This window comes from Engystomops pustulosus, chromosome 7 (assembly GCF_040894005.1).
Source record: "Engystomops pustulosus chromosome 7, aEngPut4.maternal, whole genome shotgun sequence".
In the NCBI taxonomy this organism is placed as follows: domain Eukaryota; kingdom Metazoa; phylum Chordata; class Amphibia; order Anura; family Leptodactylidae; genus Engystomops; species Engystomops pustulosus.
The window spans coordinates 12,693,384-12,709,298 of record NC_092417.1 but is presented as its reverse complement, the minus strand read 5'-3'; the positions used below and the strand labels follow the sequence as shown (position 1 = coordinate 12,709,298).

The following is a 15,915-nucleotide window of genomic DNA, read 5'->3' as shown; positions in this document are numbered from 1 at the left end:
TGAACATGTGGTCCTGTAGGTGCTGTGTCCTGCACCTTAAAGGGGTATTCCAGGAATAAGTATAATTCATATTCAAATGAATCATTAAAATATAAGCTAATATGGGATTTTAAAAAAATGTTGTGGGCATAGACTATAATGAATTAAAATGCTACTGACCCTTTAATCAGTCCATTGATTTTGTCCCGGCGGAGGAGAAACTGGTCACATGACCACATCGCAAGTCCTGCACCTGCCTGGGCAGGTCATGTGATCAGCACTAAATTTTGCTTTAGTCGGTTGGTTGCAGTGCACCCAGTATGACCAGTGTTGTGGTGAGACGTCATCTCAGTGAGATAATGGGGCAGATTTACTTACCCGGCCCATTTGCGTTCCAGCGGCGCGTTCTCTGCGGTGGATTCGGGTCTTCCGGCGATTCACTAAGGTAGTTCCTCCACTGTCCACCAGATGTCGCTGCTGCGCTGAAGTTCCCCCGAGGTCCGCCGGAAGGCACGAGCCTATACCTGGTGAAGGTAAGCGCGAGTCCCGCGACAATTTATTTTTTTAAATGCTGCGGTTTTTCCGAATTCGTCGTGTTTTTTTCCGTCGCGTGCATGCCAGCGCCAATGCGCCACAATCCGATCGCGTGCGCCAAAATCCCGGGGCAATACAGGGAAAAATCGGCGCAAATCGGAAATATTTGGGTAACACGTCGGGAAAACGCGAATCGGGCCCTTAGTAAATGACCCCCAATGTGCAGTAATAGCAGTTACACATCATTACTATAGTAACAGAGGAGGACAGTCAGTTACATCAGCACTGGGAGCAGAGCATAAGAGGGAGGAGCTGTTACTGAAAACTGAGGGATCACGGGACTTATAGTATCCTGTGGCGGCCATCTTGGAGATAACTGCATACTTTAGAAAGCCCATAAAAAAAGCAAAGTATTTTAGCTCCATTTTGTGTTTAACGACATTTGAGCTTTGTTGTATTCATTTATTTATAGGATTATGGGTATAGAAATAGTTTATATTCCCGGAATACCCCTTTAGGCATGTCTTTCTTAATGGGGTTTTCCAGGCACTGCAACTACTAATCGCATAGTATGACTCAGTAGTAGTTGATAGTTGGCGTTTATCTACTGCATGCAGTGGTCCCGATGCCCTTACCGTCCAATGCAGAAAGCGGACCCCTCCACCCATAGTCAACCACTTTCAATTCGGCAATAGTAGAAATGTGTGTTGCACCTTTAAGAGAATCTATGACACGAGTGTCCCTGGCTTTTATGAAAGGGGAAACTGCTGTGATTGGGAGAACAGTGGTCCCGTTTTCACTAATGGGTGGAGTGGGAGGATGAGCACGTGACCATTCAGAGATAGTGGAGCGCTGTGCTCAGCAATCTCCAACTGCTCCTATGGAACTGAATAGATTGGCAGGGTACATGCACATCCTGTCCCTTCACCCAATTAGTAAGAACAAGACCGCTGTGATTGGGAGAACAGAGATCCCGTTTTCACTAATGGGTGGAGTGGTAGGATGGGCACGTGACCATTTAGAGATAGTGGAGCGCTGTGCTCAGCAATCGCCAACTGCTCCTATGGAACTGAATAGATTGGCATAGTTAGTTAGAATAGGACCCCTGTTCTCCAGATTGCTGCGGTGCAGTAGGACCTCTCACCAATTTACCTTGTTATCCCCTATTCACATAACTTAAAAACCTTAGACAACCCTTTAAAAAAAAAAAAAAGAAAAAAAAATGGCCATTTCAAAATGGCTACTAAATGATATTATAGAGAACTTAAAAAAGAGGAGATTAAAAAAAATATCATTTCACAACAAGACATTTATTGCAGAAATAAAACTTTAGAAAACATAGAAAATTTTTGTTTTCAGTCATAGGCACAGAAAATACACGTTTTTTAAAATTGCACTTTAAAAAGGAAAACAAATGACATTCCGGCATTTTGATCATTTTGTGGTTACTTTGTTAAAATGACATCCTGGTGATTAAAACATAAAAAATAGGAACTATATATATTTTATAGTTTTATTTACTTATTTTTTTTAATAGAATTTAATTTTTTTTTGTTATTTTAAAAATAAATAATTTTGGTTTTATGTACCTGAAAAGTACATAACTGCTGCAGTCAGGACCCCTGTAGGCCATATGTGAGTACAACACCTAACATGAAAAAATTGTGTGAAGCTTAGAGGAAATCTACCATGAAAATCCATCCTAATAAACCAGGGACATTACTGATAGATCCAGGCACCGGGACTGTGGTAATCTTCTTATATTTGTTATCCATGGCCTCCTTCCTTATAAAATCCACTTTTAAAAGGAGGCAGGTACCGAGGGATGTTACCAGATCCTCTCTATATTGTAGCTTCACAGGCCGTTACACTGGGCAGGAGCACTTCCCTGTATCACTGTGTGAGTTTACATTAGGCAGATCGAAGGATGAAGTGCTGAGGGAGCGTCGCGGGGAGACAGTGTAACAGCCTTTGAAGCTGCAGTATGAACAGGCTCTGATAACACCCCCTAGAGGCCTTTTGGTTCATTAGCATATTTATAAAAGTTGATTTTAGAAGGAAGGAGGCCATGGATAACAATTTATTAGAAGATTCCCACAGTCACGGTGCCTGGATCTATGGGTAAGTGTCCCTGGTTTATCAGGATGGAATTTGATGACGCTGTAGATATCCTTTTAATAAAACTTCTATAGCCGCAGAAGGCAAGGTTTTTGTGAATTAGGTGCCGTTTTCTTATAAGCCTTTAAAAAAAAAATTATAAAAACTTCCCCTGTGAATAGGTTGTGTCTGGAATTTTATTTTCTCTTAATTTTATCCCCTGGAAGTATTCTGTTCCAGATGTGTCCAGACCCCTCTGACCTCTCTGTTCTTTCATTAGGAAACAGGAAGTCAAGACTAGTAGGGACCCAGGAACTTTCTCGATTAGGAGCGGTGAACAATCGGGGGAGTGAGTATCCATTCTTTAGTTTTTGTTTTTTATGCTTTTTTTTTAACCCCTTTTACTTAATGGCTGGAGAACACATTTAATTTCTGTCTCTTTGTTACCACCAGTAGGGGGAGCTAAGTGCATAGCCATTTATAGAAATGGCAGGGGAAGCTATAAGTTTCTGTATATCCCCTATCGGGGGCTATGGGCTGTTAGATTTTTTTTTTAAAAGTGTTGAAAAATAAGAGAGAAAAATCTAAATTTGCCATTTTAGTGGTGGACTAGAAGTGATGACATCAGTTCTTCGCGTCTCGCATGACGATTGGGGGAAGCCCCCAGATAACAGAGATTTTGCTACTGGGATTTGGTGGATCCTCAAGATGAATCCCATGAACTTCTTTGCCAGGTAAACAGAAAAAAAAAAACGGGAGGGGGGGGTGTTTTGGTCTCCTTTTTTTTGGACCCATCCTTCGCACAGGACCACTGTGTGTCAATTTCCCTTTTAAGATTTATTTACAGTATTTTGGGACACAAAAGTTTTTTGGGGGTGTGTAAACATTAGTTTGTAATGCAAGAGGCCATCACGGATGGTCATCTTGGGTGGTAAACCCTCAAACTTCTGGACCAAAGAACATCAACCAATACCCAAGTGGTTCAATGGTAGGGTTGTGGACCTCACCATCATCTCAAAAGTTGCACCTCCATTGTTGTGTTCTGAGTTGCCCGTAGTCCCTGTAAATCACAAAAACAAAAATATCTGCCCTCAATGTACCAAATACTCGAAAGTCACAGAACGTGAGACATAAATAGTTCCAGGCAGGTTCTTATGGTGTAAACGTTTGTAGACAAAAGTTCAAGTCGTAGGTGGAAGAGGTGCTTAAGCTCATCCTGTAGAGGTGGGGTGACGCAGGTCCCCTTAATAACCATAGAGTCAATCCATCTCCACCTAAAGTCTTTGAAGGAGTTACCATTGATCTTCAAAAATTTGCAATGTCTTTGTACCAAGACAAGATGCACAACAGCTTATCCTTTCAAGGGTGGCTTCTTGAAGACCAGAAGACCTACTGTGTATGTATTCCTGTTGAACTACTTCTGTAGTCTTAACTTTTAGGATGTCCCATCATCAACACTTGGGAACCCTTAGCTCAAAGCTCTTCCGGTGAATACCGTTCATGGTCAAGATGCCGATTAATGATCTTCTCCAGACAAAGTCCAATATCTTGAGACATTTTCTGGTCATGTTCCTCAAAGTTTTCCATCGTCAATCAATTTGTTCATTCCCTGGCAGATTTTCTGTAAATGGGGCTTCATAGATCCGTTGGGGTCGTAGAGTTGACTGAGCATTTCTTTGTTCGCGAAGTGGTTGAACACGTGCTGGATACGGGCATGGGACTTGGGAGTCAGGTGCTTGTCGACGAGGCGTAGGAGCAAGTTTTTGCATTCGGTGAGGATGTCGGGCAGCACATCCTTCTCGTAAGTAAACTCTACCTCGTAGAAACTTATGGCCGTCATCGCTCCGTTGTGAAGCTTGTTCTTAAAATCTGTCGCCAGGACCAGTTCCTCGGGACTGAAGCGATTGTGACGATACAAGACGCCGATTTTCACCGCAATCTTGATCAGGTTCTTGATGACTTTTTGAGACTCGGTTTTGTTTTTGGTGTATTCTTTGGACACTCTGTACAGTTCATCCAGGACCTCACTACTTGTCTCATCGATGAACATGTTCACCATGGATTTGCTGGCCATGCGACTCAAGATTTTCTTTTGTGCCTGAAGGGCAAGATCTTTCGAACTGAAGGTCTCCATGGTCTGTAATAACAAGTAAAAGGAGAAACAGTTGAATAGTGTGTGAAGAAGATATTTAACCATATCTGGTAGAACATTTTGAGACCTCTTGGCCTCAAATATTCAAACATCCTTAAACATTTGATCATTAATAATGAAGGATTCGGTAAAGATTGACCAACAGGCTTGACTTCTCAGTAAGCTTTGTCCATCTTTGTTGGTCTTCGAAAAATTAGCGAAGACCAAAAAGGTTCAAGGTTGAGAACCAGGAGAACGCTGAAAAAGGGAATCCTACGTTGTAGACCATGTAGCTGGGGAAGATGGCCGCCCTGCTCACACAGCTTCTAATATTGAACCATCTTTTTCCATTTTAGGAGAACTTTGTAGACAAGACAACTTTCGAGACCATTTCTTTGGAAATAATAGCCTCCAAGGTCAACCAACCGCTAATATCTTACCACATCTTTTACGTTCTTTAAAAATACTGAGGGTCTAGACTATGATTACAGAATACACCAGTCACTCTTAGGACTTATAAACAAATATTTGAGACTTACACTCCAATATCTAAATAATCGAGACAACTCAAGGACCTTGCTATGTGACGTTCCCTGATCTCTGGACACCAACCAAGAATTCCTCTATAAGAAGCCTCGAGTAGGGGCCTATAAGTGGTGTTTACATTCCTTTGGGCTGGAGATCATTAGGAGAATTTTTGTGGTTAATATATTCCAAAATGCATCCTCATCAGATCAAACCATCACCCCATTATCCAAAAACATTGTATGACTGATGATGAGGGACTACGTAAAGATGGTCGTACTATGAACCCTTAAGTGTTACATTAAGGAGTTCCACCAAGGACCAAATTACTTCAGAGAGGTCAGCACAAAAATAATGTAAGCTCTTCATACACTTTGTTTACTCTTGAAGAGGACCACTTACAAATACAACATTGTAGAGACGAAGAATTTAGGGTTTGAAGGACAGGAGAATGTGGGAAGTGACCAGGACTTGGTTCCATACCGTTTCTTTGAAGAAGAAGGTCAGTTGATTATGGAACACCCTAGTTCTTCTCCGAATCTTTATAACCAAAAACTGAAGACTTTAACTTAGAAGGTCAAATTATCAAGACTGGTCAAGGACATGAGGACGGACTCCAGTGGTCAAGGACATGAGGAAGGACACCACCGGTCAAGGACATGAGGAAGGACACCACCGGTCAAGGACATGAGGACGGACACCACCGGTCAAGGACATGAGGACGGACACCACCGGTCAAGGACATGAGGACGGACACCACCGGTCAAGGACATGAGGAAGGACACCACCGGTCAAGGACATGAGGAAGGACACCACCGGTCAAGGACATGAGGAAGGACACCACCGGACAAGGACATGAGGAAGGACACCACCGGTCAAGGACATGAGGAAGGACACCACCGGTCAAGGACATGAGGAAGGACACCACCGGTCAAGGACATGAGGAAGGACACCACCGGTCAAGGACATGAGGAAGGACACCACCGGTCAAGGACATGAGGAAGGACACCACCGGTCAAGAACTTCTTTAAGAAGAAGCTCAATGTAGTGGAGTATCGGTAGTAGTTAAATCTCTCCGTGCTGGAGATAATTAGAAGCATATTTGTGGTTAATATCTGGATATAATATAATACAGATATGGAGACTGGCTGCCAATATGTCCCTCTGGTTGGAAGCTCTCCGAGATATGGAAAGAAGGCAGATGCAGATTCATACTTGGTTTCCCAACCATACTAATGGTGACCATGGATCCTGAGAGCCACCGAATGTTTGAAGATTTGTGTGCTACAAAGAACACGTTCTGGACTGACAACGTGGCTTTGGGTCACTCTTAAGGGTGAGGTCTTGTGGTTTTCACCCTTTAACAGGGATTTAGACAGGAATTTGGACTTTACTCATGGAGATCATTAAGTCACTAGATGTTGGAGAGGTCCTCCTGTAGGTGACAGAGATCCTGAGGATAAGAGACACAAGGATAGGGTTGTTGGGTATGAAGAAAGGTCAGGGGCTCTCACAGAATGTGCACAGATTCTAGTCAAGTAGAAGGTCATGGCAGGAAGCAGAAGATTGATGCAAGTTGAAATCCACACAGGAGATCCAACATAAAGAGGTCCATTGAATCACCAAATCTAAGAAAACGGGCCAACCCTCAAAGGAACCAGGATGTGGAGAACACCTCTGGAAATGGTGACCTTCTGAGGGCTTCAAGTCCATGACAATGACCAAGAAATGGATGTGCACCTTGGTCCTTCAAGAAGCAGCAAGAGCTGGTGAGGTAATAGCGTGAAGAACATTGACTCTCGGAGAAAAGGATCTCCCTAAACTTCTGTGTCCCAACCACTATTGGACCTGACAAAAGGTTCCGGTAAAAGCCGGTTATACAAATAATAGTTGGCTCGGAAGACTCCTAGCCTGAAGACATCTCACCGTACATTTCTTGGCTCCTTCTGAGTGAACACTGCCTGGAGGAGACTTGTAATTACAGCTCATTATGTTTACCTAGAGAGCAAAGGTGGCCAAACGTCTCCGGATCTGCCGATCCTCCTATGTACATGGAAGTGGTGACCAGGCAGATCGAATATTAACGCGCTTGACTGCTTGTACTTGTAGAGATAAGTCATCACCAGAGGTAGGTCGTAGCCGCTTATCCTCCCCTGCCCTCTGAAAACACATGCACTCTCTATCAATCCATGAGGGTCGGGGAATCGAGAGGAACAGCTTTTGACTAATCAGTTAGTGTAGACCCTACGCAGTGCTGCCCTATGACCTCACAGTAATGGTGTCCCCCATATAGTACTTCTGCTCTCCTCAAAGGGTCTCTAATTCTCGACAATCCCTTTAAAAAGAAAGTGGATCGGACACATCGCCATACCTGGCTATGATTTGTGGATATTGTGCAGCCTTCAAGAGTCAGGGTTGGGTATAGTCCCTGAAGAAATGTGTTATCAGACCTGTGTGCATGTTGTTAGTAGCAGCAGGACTGTGAAACATGGATTTATATTCCAATATAAGTGGTGTATGCTTACACCGCAGTGCTCTGTGTTCTCTGCAGCTAGTCTGAGATACTGTCCTTGAAGGGATGTGTAATCAGACCTTTGTGTATGTTGTTAGTAGCAGCAGGACTGTGATGTATGGATTTATATTCCAGTATAGGGGCTGTGAACTTGCATTGCTGTGCCCTGTGCTCTCTGCAGTCAGTGTTGGGTATAGCCCCTGGAGAAATGTGTTATCAGACCTGTGTGCATGTTGTTAGTAGCAGCAGGACTGTGAAACATGGATTTATATTCCAATATAAGTGGTGTATGCTTACACCGCAGTGCTCTGTGTTCTCTGCAGCTAGTCTGAGATACTGTCCTTGAAGGGATGTGTAATCAGACCTTTGTGTATGTTGTTAGTAGCAGCAGGACTGTGATGTATGGATTTATATTCCAGTATAGGGGCTGTGAACTTGCATTGCTGTGCCCTGTGCTCTCTGCAGTCAGTGTTGGGTATAGCCCCTGGAGAAATGTGTTATCAGACCTGTGTGCATGTTATTAGTAGCAGCAGGACTGTGAAACATGGATTTATATTCCAATATAAGTGGTGTATGCTTACACCGCAGTGCTCTGTGTTCTCTGCAGCTAGTCTGAGATACTGTCCTTGAAGGGATGTTTAATCAGACCTTTGTGTATGTTGTTAGTAGCAGCAGGACTGTGATGTATGGATTTATATTCCAGTATAGGGGCTGTGAACTTGTACTGCTGTGCCCTGTGCTCTCTGCAGTCAGTGTTGGGTATAGTCCCTTCAGAAATGTGTTCTCAGACCTTTGTACATGTTGTTAGTAGCAGCAGGACTGTGAAGTATGGATTTATATTACAGTAGAGGGGGGTATCCTTACACTATTGTGCTCTGTGTTCTCTGCAGCTAGTCTTAGATATTGTCCCTAAAGGGATGTGTAATCAGACCTTTGTGTATGTTGTTAGTAGCAGCAGGACTGTGAAATATGGATTTCTATGCCAGTATAGGGGGTGTGTCCTCACACTGCTCTCAGTATTAATCTTCACCACAGACCCTCCACTCTAGACTCTGGATTGCTGATTTGGTTGAATACTATAGCGTTCACCCAGAACAGTTAGAGAGCTCAGAGCACAGCAGTGTGAGGACACACAAGCCTGAAACATAGTATCAGCAGCATTGTGAAAAATGGATCTAACAGGTCACACCAATAAACGTCTCATTCCTTGGAAGAGCGGAGCCGGCTGCTGCGGTTCTTCCTGTGCCGGGCTGTGAGGATGCGCCGCGCAGGATGCAGGAAGTATTTCCTGTTTAATTAGAGCGCAGCGACCTGTGCAAACAAGCAGCCATTATGTCTGACACTTCACCAGCCGCTACCGCTCCGCTCATTGTTGTCAGGTGCGCCGCCCCCAACCGCGCCGTCCATTGTCACCGCAGATCCGATTTCCAATCTGACCCGTCGCCTCGCTCTACTCTCCTGCTGCGGGTCATACGCCCCCTGAAGGAGCAGCCCAAAAAACACAATGCAAGCAACATTCACTTCTTCTTATCCGAAGCGTCCTGTTAACCCCCTAGACGCCACCAAGAAAACTTCACAATTTTAAAGGAAAGCTGGGCGATAACCAATATGGCCGTCAACAAACACAGCTTTCCCAGAGTCCTGAGTGACTCCACATATTAGAATATGCTACATTGTATACAATTATTCTGTATCTGCAGGAAAAAGCTGGGAAGATGCTGATAGAAGGAATTTTCATGCTAACACAGCTTTCCTAGTGACCTGAATGGCTAATCTGTCTAAAATACGATGTATTATATACGATTATAGGCAACTGGGAAAATATGCATACGTATTAATATGAAGAATTCTCGCCCAGCTTTCCCAGGCTCTGGAACTTTTCCACGGTAAGGAAAGCTGGATGTCAACCAATAGGGACAATAATAAAGTATTGGTAAGGCGGAAGAAAGAATATGGTTTTGCGGATGGGTGCGCTTATAACCAGGAATGAGTAACCACAGCGAATTTTGGTAAAAGCTTGGTTCGTCTTTATTAGAAGTGATAGACAATATTTAGGTTCATAGGTAGTGACGCGTTTCGGGATGACCCTTCATCAGACCAATACTAGAAAATATTAATAACAACAAGAGAAGGAACATATATAGATAAAAATGTGTAAACAATTACATAAAAAAAGAGGTTCTAGGGAGTTGCATAGAGTAGAAGTGAAAACATAGGGAGATCGATGCAATTTAGCCGATATCAAAAGGCAGATTGTAAATGTGTAGAATGGAGTAAAGAATATAATAAAAATAGATAGTTAGAATCAATACATTTAAAAATATTGGATTAGATTAGAAGGTGAATCTGTATATACAGATATGTAAATAGTAAATATAGATGGGACGACGTGCATTATGAGTAGTAAGATGGAAGAGCGAGGAGTATAAAATTGGTAAATTAAATATATGAATATATAAATAATTAATAAAATAATTGAATGGTTAGTTAATAAAATAGATAAATAAATAAATAACTAATGAATATAGAGAGCGGAGAGTGGAGAATAGTGCTATTAGAGTGGCAGCCTTAAACATTGTAATGGGCCAAAGCAAGGATATACAGCATACATATAGTTAATGTAGTGTATCAGTGATAAAGGATGACAAAAATGGAGAGTAAGAGTAATATTAAAAGTAATATTAAAATTAAAAATAGCAGCCTTATGAATTGTAATGAAGCCTATTATAATTGCAGCTTATCAAAATAGCAGTCTTGCAAAAATGTCATCCGTCAGGACAGAATATTAGGGTACTCTCTTGTGTTAGCCGGGCAGGGGATGTGCAGCGGCTGTAAATAGAAGGGTACTCATGTGCCGACAGTATTTAAAAGAATGCGGACGCTGGCGCGTGCGCGGTGCGATCGCGCGCGCGCCTAATCTCAAAGGAGAAGAAAGTGAAAGAGGCGCGTGCGCAGTAGATGCCTATTAGAATGAAGAGTTCTTATATGGGCTGAGGTAACATAGACATTAGAGTAGGCTGAATGACAAAAAAAGGGAGGGGAGGGGAAAATGGGAATCTAGAATATGTACAAGGGGGTGAGGACTGGTGAGGAAAGCATATATGTATATAAATATATAGATAAATAAATATATAAATATAGAGAATAAAAAGATATGCATAGAGTTAGGAGGGGAGATGACACATGGATAAGCATATACAAGGGCATACAAAAGTATAAAAATAGTGTCGATAAACAGGTGTTATACATATGGAACAGCATATGATACAGTAGGTATTTAATAGGAAATAAAGTATATCATGAATAGTAGAGATATATATACTCAAAATGTTATGGTATGAAACAATGACAGAGACACATGTATTGCTGAAATTCAATAGGAATCAATATATAACAAAATAAAATAAATTAAATAAAAGGCATACAACAGACTAGTAAAAAAGTAGAACCATGTCTCGGGTTGCATGTGGTGGGTAATTAGGATTTTTTGGTGTTGTAGAGAATGAATGTATGGGAAACAAGAAAACAATACAGAACAAAAAGCACAATAGGGTGGGGAACTAGAAAGATATTAAAAGATATTTTCTAGTGATTCATTTAATCCCGCTGGTGCGAGAGTTTGGAGTTTGTATATCCAATACATTTCACGTTTGATCAAATGGTTATATCTCTGTGAGGTAGATGGGGGGATGTGTTCTATTGGAGTTATGTTGAATTCTTTATAATTTCGATTGTGATACTGTGCTGCATGTCTGGATACACTATGTAGGGGGAAGCCATTATTGATGTTACTTCTATGTTTGTTGAGGCGTTCCCTCAAGGGTTGGATGGTACGGCCTACATATTGTAGTTTGCAACCACGTCGTCCCATCTATATTTACTATTTACATATCTGTATATACAGATTCACCTTCTAATCTAATCCAATATTTTTAAATGTATTGATTCTAACTATCTATTTTTATTATATTCTTTACTCCATTCTACACATTTACAATCTGCCTTTTGATATCGGCTAAATTGCATCGATCTCCCTATGTTTTCACTTCTACTCTATGCAACTCCCTAGAACCTCTTTTTTTATGTAATTGTTTACACATTTTTATCTATATATGTTCCTTCTCTTGTTGTTATTAATATTTTCTAGTATTGGTCTGATGAAGGGTCATCCCGAAACGCGTCACTACCTATGAACCTAAATATTGTCTATCACTTCTAATAAAGACAAACCAAGCTTTTACCAAAATTCGCTGTGGTTACTCATTCCTGGTTATAAGCGCACCCATCCGCAAAACCATATTCTTTCTTCCGCCTTACCCATACTCTCACGGTTCCATTGGACACCGGTTATTGGAGCGTTTGGGAGCTGCTGAATTAACCGTAAGGAGAAGTTACCATCAAGGGTAATCAACACCCCCCCCCCCCCCGACTGTTCTTTGCAACTTTGCAAGTTGCGTCCAGGTGAGCACCTCCAGTACTTACCTGACAACCAACTTACGTTACGTTATCACACGAGGCGCCGTCCTCTCTCGTTGTCTTTTTTGTTTTTTCTTTCTTTTAATAATAAAGTATTGTCACCCAACTTTCCTAGGCTCTGGAACTTTTCCACGGTGAAAAAGTAAGGAGATATTTTATATGTCAACCAATACGGATGATCACAGCTCACCCAGCTTTCCTAGGCTCTGGAACTTTCCATAATAATATAGTAGTGTCACCGCTGCTTTCTTATAACTAAGCAAATCTTCCATACAGAAAGCTGGGTGTCAACCAATAGGGCTGATCACACATATCACCCAGCTTTCCTAAAATACTGCAAAGTTTATTTGTCTTGGTGGCGCAATACACCTCCTGTTCTCAGGCTGATCTGCCATTCAGATCTTTAGGAAAGCTGAGTGAGCAGAATGAATGATAATAGAGCTTTACTCGGCTTTCCCAGAGTCCTGAGCGGACAATGTAGTATATACTTTGCAGTGCTTACCCTGAAGCAGATACTAGAAAAAAATGAAAGAAAATGAAGTCTTAATCCCTCTGCAGATGATCGCTCCCCCCCCCCGCCGCAGACCTGGGGAAGATGTTTGCGCTCCACTTATCCGTCGTCTTAAGAAATAATTCTGTTTATATCCTGACATAACAAACAGAAACATTCCAGAAGAGACAAACGAGGCGGAAAATATCCAGGGAAAGGGAGGAATATAAATCCACGGATGGTGTCAGTATACACTGTATGAGCGTCATTCTATTCATGTACCAGGAGGATCAGGACTAACAATTTAAAGGGTCCCTTTAATGTAGGGAAGGACTAAGTGTATGCTGCATCCAAGCAGAAAGTGTATGATGTGGCCCTTTACATATAATCTATAGGGGATTGTACCAGCGCTAACCTCCCTTTAATTTAAAGGGGTAATCCATCTACTATTTCCTCAGTCCTGTCAGTGACTCTATATTACACTCTAGAGCCAAGTAGGAAAAGTAACTCTGACCCGGTATCACCTCTATAGAACAGAAGCCAATCATGTGATCTGATAAGATACAACACTTGAGAATCAACACGAAACTGGATAACGCCAAAACATTGAAGACCTAAATATTTACAAGAATATAACTACTATAATACTGCCCCCTATGTACAGGAATATAACTACTATAATACTGCCCCCTATGTACAAGAATATAACTACTATAATACTGCCCCCTATGTACAAGAATATAACTACTATAATACTGCCCCCTATGTACAAGAATATAACTACTATAATACTGCCCCCTATGTACAAGAATATAACTACTATAATACTGCCCCCTATGTACAAGAATATAACTACTATAATACTGCCCCCTATGTACAAGAATATAACTACTATAATACTGCCCCCTATGTACAGGAATATAACTACTATAATACTGCCCCCTATGTACAGGAATATAACTACTATAATACTGCCCCCTATGTACAAGAATATAACTACTATAATACTGCCCCCTATGTACAAGAATATAACTACTATAATACTGCCCCCTATGTACAAGAATATAACTACTATAATACTGCCCCCTATGTACAAGAATATAACTACTATAATACTGCCCCCTATGTACAAGAATATAACTACTATAATACTGCCCCCTATGTACAAGAATATAACTACTATAATACTGCCCCCTATGTACAAGAATATAACTACTATAATACTGCCCCCTATGTACAGGAATATAACTACTATAATACTGCCCCCTATGTACAGGAATATAACTACTATAATACTGCCCCCTATGTACAAGAATATAACTACTATAATACTGCCCCCTATGTACAAGAATATAACTACTATAATACTGCCCCCTATGTACAAGAATATAACTACTATAATACTGCCCCCTATGTACAAGAATATAACTACTATAATACTGCCCCCTATGTACAAGAATATAACTACTATAATACTGCCCCCTATGTACAAGAATATAACTACTATAATACTGCTCCCTATGTACAAGAATATAACTACTATAATACTGCCCCCTATGTACAAGAATATAACTACTATAATACTGCCCCCTATGTACAAGAATATAACTACTATAATACTGCCCCCTATGTACAAGAATATAACTACTGTAATACTGCCCCCTATGTACAGGAATATAACTACTATAATACTGCCCCCTATGTACAAGAATATAACTACTATAATACTGCCCCTATGTACAAGAATATAACTACTGTAATACTGCCCCCTATGTACAGGAATATAACTACTATAATACTGCCCCCTATGTACAAGAATATAACTACTATAATACTGCCCCCCATGTACAAGAATATTACTACTATAATACTGCCCCCCATGTACAAGAATATTACTACTATAATACTGCCCCCTATGTACAAGAATATTACTACTATAATACTGCCCCCTATGTACAAGAATATTACTACTATAATACTGCCCCCTATGTACAAGAATATAACTACTATAATACTGCCCCCTATGTACAGGAATATAACTACTATAATACTGCCCCCTATGTACAGGAATATAACTACTATAATACTGCCCCCTATGTACAGGAATATAACTACTATAATACTGCCCCCTATGTACAGGAATATAACTACTATAATACTGCCCCCTATGTACAGGAATATAACTACTATAATACTGCCCCCTATGTACAGGAATATAACTACTATAATACTGCCCCCTATGTACAGGAATATAACTACTATAATACTGCCCCCTATGTACAGGAATATAACTACTATAATACTGCCCCCTATGTACAGGAATATAACTACTATAATACTGCCCCCTATGTACAGGAATATAACTACTATAATACTGCCCCCTATGTACAGGAATATAACTACTATAATACTGCCCCCTATGTACAGGAATATAACTACTATAATACTGCCCCCTATGTACAAGAATATAACTACTATAATACTGCCCCCTATGTACAAGAATATAACTACTATAATACTGCCCCCTATGTACAAGAATATAACTACTATAATACTGCCCCCTATGTACAAGAATATAACTACTATAATACTGCCCCCTATGTACAAGAATATAACTACTATAATACTGCCCCCTATGTACAGGAATATAACTACTATAATACTGCCCCCTATGTACAGGAATATAACTACTATAATACTGCCCCTATGTACAAGAATATAACTACTATAATACTGCTTTGTGTAATGGGGCAGGTGTATGTGCGGTACATGTAGTGACATAGCTGCGGTGCAGGGAGCGGTGACCTCCTGTAATAGAACATTCCGGATTATATTCCTATTAACGTCCATCACATTGATCTGTGTGTAATGACCATGAGGTGTTACTACCGTGGAGGCAGCACTGAGAATTAACCCTTGCTTGGTCAGGGATTTTGCTGCAGTCTTAGGACTTAAGGACCATTTATCTTTTTCTTTTGCACCCGGGGGACAATCCGGAATTCTTAAACGAGCCTTAATCATCCCCAGATAATTTGTGTTTAGTAAGCAGTGTCAGTGCTGGCAGCGGTGTAGTGTCTGTGTGTGCCTGGCATACAGCGTGCAGGGTACAGACCTCTCCCTGTATATATGCCGCCTGTATTCTCAGTGATGGCGCCGCTGCTCTCTAGTGAT

At 41.1% G+C, this 15,915-nt stretch overlaps 1 protein-coding gene across 3 annotated transcripts in view; it reads right to left on the bottom strand.

Moving 5' to 3' along the window:
* Positions 1 to 1,832: 1,832 nt before the first annotated feature.
* Positions 1,833 to 15,915, bottom strand: part of TNFAIP8L2 (TNF alpha induced protein 8 like 2) — a 36,483-nt gene continuing 22,400 nt past the window's right edge. For all 3 annotated transcript variants that reach the window (XM_072114797.1, XM_072114795.1, XM_072114794.1), the window contains exon 2: positions 1,833 to 4,747. In XM_072114797.1, the coding sequence (XP_071970898.1) occupies positions 4,184 to 4,744 (561 nt within the window). In that variant the 5' untranslated portion in view covers positions 4,745 to 4,747 and the 3' untranslated portion in view covers positions 1,833 to 4,183. The remainder of the gene's footprint in view (positions 4,748 to 15,915) is intronic.